The sequence below is a fragment of the Centruroides sculpturatus genome, unplaced genomic scaffold (assembly GCF_000671375.1).
Source record: "Centruroides sculpturatus isolate CEXI.00-Female unplaced genomic scaffold, Cexi_2.0 scaffold11, whole genome shotgun sequence".
Lineage (NCBI taxonomy): Eukaryota > Metazoa > Arthropoda > Arachnida > Scorpiones > Buthidae > Centruroides > Centruroides sculpturatus.
Window position 1 is genome coordinate 242920 of NW_019384501.1, and position 11799 is coordinate 254718.

At 28.8% G+C, this 11799-nt stretch overlaps 3 protein-coding genes across 3 annotated transcripts in view; 2 read left to right on the forward strand and 1 right to left on the reverse strand.

Moving 5' to 3' along the window:
* The first annotated feature begins 1138 nt into the window (after nucleotides 1–1138).
* LOC111622088 (neprilysin-1-like) lies at nucleotides 1139–4486 on the forward strand. Its single transcript, XM_023364407.1, has 10 exons — nucleotides 1139–1194; nucleotides 1286–1395; nucleotides 2951–3004; nucleotides 3093–3245; nucleotides 3308–3394; nucleotides 3500–3705; nucleotides 3901–4044; nucleotides 4118–4204; nucleotides 4276–4424; nucleotides 4483–4486. The coding sequence occupies exons 1-10, from the start codon at nucleotides 1139–1141 to the stop codon at nucleotides 4484–4486; spliced, it is 1050 nt and encodes a 349-aa protein (XP_023220175.1).
* A 1060-nt stretch (nucleotides 4487–5546) lies between these two features.
* Nucleotides 5547–8730, reverse strand: LOC111622042 (GLIPR1-like protein 1). Its single transcript, XM_023364353.1, has 6 exons — nucleotides 8404–8730; nucleotides 7621–7836; nucleotides 7443–7537; nucleotides 5947–6032; nucleotides 5776–5856; nucleotides 5547–5692 (listed from the first exon to the last, which is right to left on the reverse strand). The coding sequence occupies exons 1-6, from the start codon at nucleotides 8650–8652 to the stop codon at nucleotides 5613–5615; spliced, it is 807 nt and encodes a 268-aa protein (XP_023220121.1). The 5' UTR covers nucleotides 8653–8730; the 3' UTR covers nucleotides 5547–5612.
* Nucleotides 8731–9471: 741 nt separating this feature from the next.
* LOC111622044 (endothelin-converting enzyme 1-like) overlaps nucleotides 9472–11799 on the forward strand; it is a 7516-nt gene continuing 5188 nt past the window's right edge. Inside the window, exons 1-5 of the mRNA XM_023364354.1 lie at nucleotides 9472–9501; nucleotides 9565–9651; nucleotides 10560–10770; nucleotides 10853–10951; nucleotides 11032–11109. Of these exons, the coding sequence (XP_023220122.1) occupies nucleotides 9488–9501; nucleotides 9565–9651; nucleotides 10560–10770; nucleotides 10853–10951; nucleotides 11032–11109 (489 nt within the window). The 5' untranslated portion in view covers nucleotides 9472–9487. The remainder of the gene's footprint in view (nucleotides 9502–9564; nucleotides 9652–10559; nucleotides 10771–10852; nucleotides 10952–11031; nucleotides 11110–11799) is intronic.

Below are 11799 nucleotides of genomic sequence, written 5' to 3' on the forward strand. Positions count from 1 at the left end.
TATCAATTATATTTAGTTGTTTTGATTTTGATTCAATTCTCTGATTTGGGCGGGCATTGAACTTATACATCTAAATAACGGCAGTACATCACCTTGGTGCATTATTGTTGGTTAGATGTATGAGAGGAACATCTCAGTCGTATTCTAAACAGGAATTAACTTCCAACAGCGATCACAACAGCCGGTTTTTATATTTCCGTCAGTGGACAGAGGTTTTACTGTGTATACATTGTTTAACATATTTTAAATACAAATAAAATTTAACAGCGAATACATATGGTTTATCGTACATAACGGATAAAATGTATGAAGTGACGAAATCATCTTCTTGTATACAACTTATATCACGTGTCACAATGACTATAGCAACCATTTTCTGTCGATAAGTTTTGTATAACATTTACTAACGCTCAATAACACAGGAAACAGGTAAGATACTTTTCATCAAATTATCGAATATTCTTAAATATTTTCAATGAAATATTTAAGTTCACTTTTCTAAGCAATATTTTAAATATATTTATCTAATTATTGAATCTTCATTTTTAACGAATCAATCGAATTGTATTATACTATTATAATAATTAATGCCATATTCAAACTTGTGTATCCAAGCTACAACATATTAATATAAGATGCTTTTTCCTTTCGCTTTTCAGAATGAAGCGAGACGTTACATAGCGTGAGACTTTCAGTTGTACAGTACATTATTTATTTATCATACATGTGGTTATAACTGTTATTATTTTGTTGCTATTTGTTATAAACATTTACAGTTTACATCTGAATACAATTTAAGGAAGGACAGACAGACACATGGACGGCAATTTTTGAAAACTTCAACCCGAAAAGTACTGTATAAGATTAGTCAAAATGACATGGACAATATTGAAAATTATAAGGTTTACAGATGAAGCCACGTTTTATTTCAGAGCTGAAGTGAAGCGATAGAACATTTATGTCTTAAAAAGTGAGAGCACACATCACATAGCGGAACATTTCCATAGTAAACACTAGAAATGTGATGATATTGCGATATTCACATTTTATTATATGATAACTTAAAACAATATAGTATTGTGTTTTCAGGTAATATCGGACCGTTTAAATTTTCTTAAAATAATTTTGAGAAAGAATAATGATTGCGAGACGGAATCAGACGAGCGATATCGAAAGTGTCAGAACAAAAGCTGAGTGAGTAAATTTATAATTATGTATATAAGTAAAGTAGTTCTAACTGTGTAAATAAATTAAATAATAATAATTTACACAATGTAACCTGTAGGTATCCAGAAAAAAGATCAAGTAGAGAAAAGAAACTATGTGTAGCCGTGGTAGTTCTTCTCATCTTAGTCTTAGCTCTTTTAATTGCAGTCATTATTTTAGCCATTTTAGGTAATGAATTTTTATTTTTAAAAATGCAAGCATATAAAATTTTATATTGATTGTATTACATTGCATGTTTATTTGTATATTAGTAAATTTTCGTTAAATTCATTAAGTCTTTTCGTTATAATATCCATTAGGTATGATTTGTAATCATTTACAATTATGGTTGTTGCATTTCCTTTATTATAAACAGTAAAATTGATTCTATGAAGTGGGAATTAAATGCTGGAAGTTTTAAACCTTAAAATATTAACGGGATTTTATTTTGTTCATATAATTTAACCTATGGTAGATTTGGTTGCTTTATACGTCGTTTTGTTTAAGGCTGATTGTAACGTCTTTTATTAATGAGAAAATATTGAGATGATCTCCCGCTTAACAATGAAACAATCTCGATTAAAAAAAAGAACAAACTACAAACGATTATACATACATCGCTTACAAAAATGTTTAAACACAGTAAAGGGGTATGTGTGTATGTTTGTGTGTACAAAATATGTTCTACATCTCTGACATTTGTAATAGCCCGGTACTTCAAGGATCTCCGAGCTACAGTACAGTCACCTGTGGGCTATTGTAATGTAACACAAACTCACACTAACATGCCACATGTTTTCCCTAGTAATTCTCATCACCCTCTTCATTAAAACGCATGCAAAATTTTTTCTTGGTGCGCTTAGCAGTCTTGTACTTGTATAATTCTTATCGTACATTTTGCTGTCACCTTTCCTTTTATTCAGTGCAACGATAACAGAGTCTCTCTGATCATTCAGCACGCACCCTTTCTCTCAGCACAAACTAAAGAGGCTCGTCAAACATACCAACAACACTTACCAACATATTTTAACATTTCAGCACATACTCCATCCACACCCCCAGCTTTTCCAATTTTTAACTTGTCACTTGCTCTTCTCACCCCATTTACATTGATCTCCTCACATCTCATTTTCATGCATTCTAACCTCACGCTTAGACACTTTGTCGTGACATTTACACATCTTAAAGCTCATTGAAATATAATTTTCTAATTAAATTTTATATATTCCAGAATGATACATAACTATCATAGTTATCATCTTACGTAATAAATCTCTAAAATATTTAATAATAAATTAGTAAATTATTGCTTTTTATCATGTATAATTCAATTTGTCATAAATAACGTTACTTTTATTGCTATTATTAATATAATAATCAAAGTAAGTATTGTACTTATGTGTCTTCCTCTGTTGTTTTTCTTTCTTCACAGATGGCGCTACTTCGTAAAACGTTGAATTGTTTTGTATTGCTGTAGTGTTATTATTAATAATTTAAAATTTAAACGTTGAATTAAAAAAAGTAGCCGAATTTGTACTTTCTCATAGAAAGTAATCCGTCGTGCTTAAATTATTTTTCTGTAAATTAAATTAAATTTTCTGAGAATTAAATTAGATGTGTAATTTAATTCTCTTGATAATTTATTTTATTGAATTTGTTCTAACCATAACCTTTGTAAGCTATACCTATAATATTGTCTTTTCCCTATAAGAAGATTAATTAAATTGTAAATTTATTCTTTAAGATACAAGACCTGAAATGGAAGAAATCTGCACAGAACCTTATTGCGTAAAGTCGGGTAATTTTTAACAAATCTCTTAAAATATAAATTTAGTTTTAATAAATTATACACGTATAAGTTATATATTTAAATTTTATACAAATAGCAAATTTTATATTGAGTTCCATGAATAATTCTGTCGATCCGTGTGAAGATTTTTATCAATTCAGTTGTGGTAAATGGATAGAGGATCATTCGGAAGATCACGGAACAAGAACATTAAGTGTTGCCTCGGAAAAGTTGGAAAAAATTCTAAAAGGTTCGAAACACTATTTTCTTATTTTAAATTTACCGTTTTAATAGAAATTAATCTTCTTACAGAGATATTTAAATTAGAAAAACAAAATGAAGATTCACCCAATAGTGTAAAAAAAATCATAAAAGCTTTTGATGCTTGCACAGAACATGGTAAACTGAAAAATATAATAAATTAAAATGCAATTTTTTTTAAATAAATTTTTAATAAAAATTATGAGAATTTAAAAACATTTAAGATTATCTTTTGTATTACAGATGACTTCAATACAGAAAACAAAGAATGGATAAAAAAAGTGACTAACGAAGCTGGTGGATTTCCTTTGATAGACACCAATTTTCGTAGCTCATTCTCTCGCTGGACCGAATTGTATTCGAAGCTTATTAAAACTTATATTATTAATTCTCCTCTGCAGATATTTATTCTTATAAATCCATTAAATACAAGTGAAAATGTGATACACGTAAGTTGTTAGTTGTTTCGATTGCATTTTTAAACTATTAGATTAAGCGCGTTAGCTCTTAACTTATGCTTATAAAATGCTTGTTTATAAGCTTGTTTAAGAAAGGAAACTGCAATTATATATATATATATATATATATATGCAAATATTAAAATAAATAAATTATATTTATTATTATCATTTTTCTTGTTTTAGATGTCTCAACCGACTTTAAACGACAAAACAGAAATAACGAGAAACACATTAACAAAACTTACCTATACTTTTGGAAACACAAATAATGCTTCCATACAAAAGGATATTGATGATGTATTTTGGTTAATAAAGACAATCGCTAATGTTAGAACATTTTAAAAAATTTAATGAATTATCTTTTTAATTAAAAATTATTTATTTCAAATTTCAATTTTAGTTATCGCGTTCAGATGCTGAAGTAATGGAAGACAAAAGTGATCATCAATTGGTGACAATTGAAGAATTAAATTCGATTTTTTCCGAGGTAAGTAAAGATATATAAATAATAATAATTATTTTTTTTAAATAATTATTTATCTATTTACATTTATTTAGGTGGATTGGTTACCTTTTATAAGAGATATTTTTAAAGATTTTCTAAAACCAGGAGTGACCATCACTGCACAGGATTATGTATTTTTAAATGGAAAGAAATATATTAAAAGTATCATAGATCTTTTTGAAAAGAATTACATTTCCGAAAGGTATGTGAACAGTAATTTTTTTGATTATATATTTTAATTGTATTAATAAACTGTACAGATAAACAAGATTAAAAATCACGATGAATTGTGATTCCAACTATATAGAAAAATAAATTATTTAACTAAAGTAAGAAATAGGAAGGAGTCTATAGGGGATGGAACGTTTAATGCTGCATAAAAGAGGATCAATGTGGATGAATACAGATGTCAAGCTTTCGTATGACACAATTCCACATTGGATTACGAGTTATTTTTACAAAAATTGGAGATTTTTTATTTCATATGTTATATCAAAGTTTCAAACGATAAAAGAAAGCTTTATTATATATATATATATATATATATTAAGAACTTCTGAAAAAAAGACAAGAAAATAGCTTTATAACTTCTATTTTACAAATTTAATTTTTATTCAATGTATAAGTAATGTTTTTTAAACTAGAAAAAAAACACATTTTTAAGTTATGTTAAATCCATTAAGTAAGTGATTTAATGTGAAAATATGTTTTTATTAAATGCCATATTAATAACAATTTTTCGAAAATTTATTCTTATTATTTTTTTATACATGTTTTATAATTTAATTCTATTTTTTAATATACTTTTTCTGCAATTAAATACATTATTCTTTGTCATTCCTTCTGTTCGTCCCACCAGTGGCTGCACTGGTGGGACGAATAAAAGGAATGGCAAAGAATGTGGATAAACTACTGAACACTGGACGTGGGTTCGCGCATCACCAACGTGCTGTTCACGTGGAGTTTTCTTCACGTGTTTAGCATCTAGTTTAGCGTGTAAATAATGGCTAGCTTCCTAAAGAATGTCCTTCCAGGAGGTAACCTTATGCCAGTTCTTCCGTGTGTAGCGTTGTCTCAAACCAACAATAAGTTTTAAATATGTAATAATTCTACTTATTCTTTTCAAATTCACATATATTTTAAAATAATTTACATAGTAAGAGTTTAAAAATTAATTAATTATTCTTGAAATTTAAGTAACAATTTAGAATTAGAAATTCTAGTCATGCACCAAAGGTTTTAATAAGAAAAGGGATGAAATAAACTGCTAGAGAATCTTTCAAATAGAACACAATATAAATTTATTAATAAATTAATATGTTCGAATTAACAACTTTTTTAAAATTTTGTATTACATATAATTCAAATTATAATCGTTGAAATAATATAATTAAAAGAAATTTAATGGGTATAACAATCCGATTAAAGCTAATGTGGCTTTTATAGCAATAATTCCATTTCCGGATCGAGCTGTAAAACAATTTGGTAAACATATAAATGTCAGAAACGAAATATGGCAAAAGATATTTTAAATTTATATAAAATTTACTTACTTTCAGCAGCATTCATTCCATCACTTTCTTTAGATTGGATACAATCGATTACTTCTTTGGGTACACTTTTGTCTTCTTTATCTATAAAGGAAATTTTTATTAATGGAAAACAATTTTCCTTCCATTAATAAAAATATATATTTCATATACATTGTCACAACTAGTACTTACCACAGAAATTCCTTACACAAACATAATCCCTTGAACAATAGGCACAATACTCTCCTATTATATAAGGTTGCCTTCTTGTATCCGCACTAAAAAAGAAAACAAATATGAATATTGATGTGAAGAGAGTGAAATAACATATAAAGTATTAGTTTTCAATGAAAGCAATTAAAATTATGAAAACTTTTACATAATTTATTCTAAAAGTCTTAATACAATAATAATATAAATTTTTTAATATTAATTATGTTGTTGTAAATGTTACATAATAATTGTGTACAATAAATATTTCACAAGGTGTTTTATATATATACGTAATTACGTAAAAGTAGTTATAAATTAACTCTTCAAAATTTAATCAATTTTGAAGAGTTAAACTGTAGAGCATGGTATAAAATTTATCCAGTGGCTTTCTACAAAATGATGTTCCTGTGTTTGACATTGGTAAATTTAAATCCTTTGAAATAAAAACAATCTGTAAAATGCACAAGAAAAGAAATTTATTCTACTTTTTTTTAAGTCAGATGTATTAGTAGAGGTGGCTCAACTTAATCAACTCCACCACCTAATTTGATTTCTCCGGTGCATTTGTTTCCTTAAACTTCTCTCTTTCTATGTTATTCTTCCCAGAAATGCAAATAAAATACAATGAAATACAACTGTAGAATACATTCATAAAATTGCAAAATTGATGGCCAAATAATCAAGGCGGTAAAGCCTGCTGCACTAAGTTATTGCAACTTTCATTTCAGTGCGCTAGAATTTCTTGAGCATCTTATTTGTCTTTTCATCCTATGAACTCAGAGGAGCAATGCTCATAATGGGGGCATTTATTGTGTATTATCTGCTCCATTGATTTAATAATAACGTCTTCTGGATACTTCCGTCGTGAGCCATGAAGAGTGAATTTCGTGAAAGGAGCCCACGCGTAACGCTCTCGATGAAAATTCGAACCTTTGTCCCCTAGAGAAGTAGAGTGACGTCTAATTGCATTAACTATCTGGCAATTATCCTGTATATATGCTAGTCATTTATCTTCATAACTATTTATATACAGTATTATATAATATAATTAAATAAATAAAATAATTTAGTTTTTGTTTATAAAGGTAGTATTCTGTTTAAACGTCAGATCATCCATATCTTGAATAGAGTTGCGGGTCTGAGTCCCGCTCCGGGCCGATTCTTTTCTTCCAGAATATTATAAATTGTTTAATATAATTATAATTATTAAATTTAATAAAAGATTGCACCTAACGCCTCCCTCCAGTGACAAATTATTTAGAAAGTAATTAAATATAATCGAGAAAAAGATGTTTGTATATTTATATGTAGATCTAGTTTGATTTAGCTCTCTTATTCTCTCCATGACCGTATACTAACATTTCTTCACAATCCCATATGATTGCATAAAATAGTTTTAATAAATTTGATAGATTTCGATGAAATAAAGGAATAAAAATTAATACAATATATAAAATTCATGTGTTTGAACTTACGGAGGATAAATGTTGCATATCATGAAATGGCCCGAACCGAGATTTTCGCAACTCGATTTTGAACAACCAATTGCGTAACTTTCGGCCCATACAATCTATTAAATTTTAAATTAAATCTATTATTAAAATTTGATCTTATCAAATACAACTTTGTCGATTTTAAATGCTTAATACTTACGTTTTTGAATGAATCACAATTACCATTACATTTATTGGTTTCGTAGGTATAATTAGAATCATTGGCCCATTCGTTTAATAGATGTATTTCATCAAAGGATTTGTTGATTGAACCTCTATTTTGACTGAATTTTTTCTCACAACCAGGAGGACCAAATTCCCTTTTACATTGATCTCCCCAATCCTTAGCGAGATTTGCTAATTCGTCACTCCATATCTACAAAGATATTACAGAATTATATTATTAAAAATTATTCTTTTATATCTACATAATAGTTTCATTTTACATTAAATTCGACCAAATATTTTATTCTCTCTATTTTTTTATATTTTTATACAAAACACGAAATCGTTAAATCCGATTATGGACAATGACATATTTTATACCATCCATCAGTGGCTGAGCGATTTCAACTACTTAGACACTGGTGGACGGTCTAAAATATGAACATTGATAACTGGTCCCTGGTTCGCTCATCACTTTAGCTGTATGGTTTGGTTTGATGGGATACGGCAACAGAATGCCCGGGCAATCTGCCAAGAGGGATTCCTCTCGGGAGGATTTTTTATGAAAATTCTGAAATTCCCTTCTCGGGAGTACCCGTAATGAATAATTATAAAGGCTGATGAGCTTATAAAAAAAAATTAAATTCATCGATCATTTAAACATTTTAAATTAACATTATTACTAGAAAATAGAACTATTAACTGAAATAAATTTTTTAAACTTTTCGTCGAACAGTTATTTCAATTTATAAATATTTTCTAAATGTAATTCACTTACCACTCTCACTTTATTTGACACAGCATCAAAACTATCCTCTGAAGTTCGTGACTTAAGATTATTTACTTCCTCTACAATTTTGTTTTCTTGATTCGCTTTGAATCCACTGTATTTCAAGGCATCCGGATATTGATAGGAACGTTTAGAAATACTTTTTAATTTGTAGTTAACCCCACCTTTTGTAGAAATGGATAATCCATTGTTTACCCAATACAATCCCAAAAACCATACTATCCAGTTTCGAGTCATGTTTTAAAGTTTTCGAATTGAAATCGCTTCCAGAGAAAAAAAATGAAGTCTAATTCGATTAACTTTCGTTCGAATTGATTTTAAATTTAAGAATTTAACAAACGATAAATTAAATAATTGCTGACGTCTTTTATAATATTTTATCCGACATTTTTTTATTTTTTAAGATAAAATGTTTATGTAAATATTTAAAAGTTTATTATTATTTTTCCTAACTCATAAATATCTTGTATAGAAATATTTATGATGCTTGTTCATTCTCTTTGAAGCTTAGTAACTCCTGTGTCTTTTGTCGAAAAAATCTAGAATTTTTCAAGGAGGTTTGGGTATTAGGAGTCTGAACTATTAAATTTTGGTGGTTAAAGGTCGAGATAGCTTTTCTAATGATTACATTGCCACTTTGTAGAGCTTCCGAGAGATACGAGAATTCCTTCACGATGTCGATCATTGATGTTACGTCTTTTAAAAATCCAAACTAAACAAATAGTTGGTTAATTCCTCACACAGAACTGCGTACTAATGCTAATTGAGATGGTCCAGAACAAAACGTGATATTTCCATCTTGGGGAAATACTTATTTTTTATTAGATAGTGTTATATTAGCTAAAAGTATCTGCAAATCGAACCAGACTTAAGTCTGTAATACATTAATTTACAATAATGATATAATACTGTATTTTATATAATTCAAAATATCAGTTTTTACCTTTCCTTGACAGAAAGTTTATAGTAGAAATGTATCTTTTTAGGTTTCAGCAAAATATTCAATGTAACTAATGGAATCTAACAGTTTTGCAGATACGATTTGTTGAGAGAACTTGAATGTTGTCTTCAAATGAGTGTTAGACGGTATGTACTGTATAAGTAACCGAAATTTCATTGAAATCCGATAACAAGGATCACTTTGGATAGAATGAAAATTAAAATTCGAAAAGGAAAAGTTGAAAGTAACATGAATTATTGTCGGAGGACCGTGAAAACGACTTGGAGAAAACTCGAGTTAAGAATATTCAAGTTGGAGACGTTAAATTCCTACGCTATTCCATTGATACTTATCAAGTGCTTCATTTTCTTCGAGTTAAAGAAATACTCGAGTTACAAACATTAAGTTTTACTGTAGTTGTCAGAAAATTAATATCTATGTACTAATAAAATACTAATTGTAGTAGCGGTTATTCAGTGATAGTGTTTTCAAGTTCCAAAAGAGCTAGAAAAGTCATAAATGATACAGCAAGCTCAATTTGTAGATAAATAACAAACACGTTTTTGGACAATGTTGACTTATAAATTTTAGAAATTTTACAGTTTTTCCTATTGTTTTTGAAAACATTTCTAATTTTAATTCTTTTGAAATGTGTTCGACTCTCTAACCCCCCCCCGAAAATCTAGAATGCAACGATAATCTTAGATCAACGCTACTTTTGGTCTGAAGCTCTATTAATATAATCAGAAGACTTATACACCCAGAATCGGATAATTAATTACTGCACAAATATGGGATTCTCACTACACAAATCAAAACTTCCATTACACATTTTGTGTCTAGTTGCACTTAGAATATATTTTACTAGCTTTTTATCTGTTCGCTCTGCAGGTCGGTTAGGCTGCAATTTGAAAAAATTGTATACCCATAAATTCTTACTGTCTGTCTGTTCTAATTTAATAAATTCCCCATGCGTCACACAATTTTCCCTTCCCTTTCCACTCTTCAACATTTTCACCCTCTTGGCCTCTGCTACAAATCTTTCTCTCATTCTCTCCCTTCGTATTTTCCTTTCATCCCCTTTTAAAGGCTACACCTACGAGTACGGCCTTCTTCCCTTTCCTTATTGTATTGTATTGTCTGTCTGTTATGTAGTCGAAGTAGTCGTGTAAACTTTGAAACAATTTTATTCTTTATATTTCAGATTATTACTAAATTATAGTGGAGCCTTATTTATCGAAGAATTGCTGGAACATCACTTTAACGAGAATCAAAATAATATTAAACGTAAATTAAAATATAAAACTTCTTCAAGTACGGATATAAAATGGTCTGTGTGTAATCACTTCTTTGTAAAAACAGCTAGTCCAGTTTTAGATTATCTGTACGGAAACTACAGAAGAGAGAAAACTATTGTAAATATTCTATTCATATATTATTTATTTATGATAATAAAAACATTACGTCAATAATATGATTATTATTATTTCGTACTAGAACGAAGAATTAATCGATTATATGAAGAAAGCTATGGAAGAAATGATAGAGCAATCGACATGGTTAGATAAACCAACGAAAGAAGCAGTTCAAGATAAAGTGAGTCGAAATAAATCTTTATATTTTTATTTTTTTTTTCTTCTTAAATTTTTTTAAAATAAGAAAATATTTCGAAACAGTTAAATCATATGATGGCATTCTTAAGTTTTCCACCTTGGACACGAGACTTAGAAGAAGTAGAAAAGTATTTTGAAGAAGTAAGAGAATCTGTAATATTCATGAACGTGGGCAGAAAATTTTCTAGGGGAGCAAAGCTTGGTGACAAATAATTATATTAATAAATGTTTATTTAATGATTTAATTAATTAATTTTTGGAATTTTTTACAAGTAGATTATAGAATACAATACAGTCATACCCCGGACTTACGCGATAGGTGGGACCGAGTGATAACCGCGTAAGTCGAATTCGCGTAAGTCGGGGTATAATTTTGCATATAAATACATACAAATTATTTTTAATTGGGACCGGAAACTAAAGAAAACAATAATTTAGAAAAAAATGTTTAATAAAATCTTAGATAATACATATGTACAACAAATTATATTACAGTAATACCCCGACTTACGCGAACCCAGAGTTACGCGATTTTCAAATCTCGTCGATTCGTCTTTTGTTTGAGCGCCACGAAACTCTTGATTACTCACTCCCCCCCACACTATTGTTCAGCTTATATGTTCGGATGTGTCGCGCGGAATCCACACATAGCTACAATTTATTTTGTGTTATTTATTTCTGTGTTTGTTATATCTACGGAGACTCGAGAGACTCTACTATGTCATCCAAACGTAGTAGAACTAATTCTTCTGCATCAAACAAGATAAGAAAAACTTTATCTTTGGAATGTAAAGTTAACATTGGGTACGTTCGTAAAGTCGAACGAGTTAA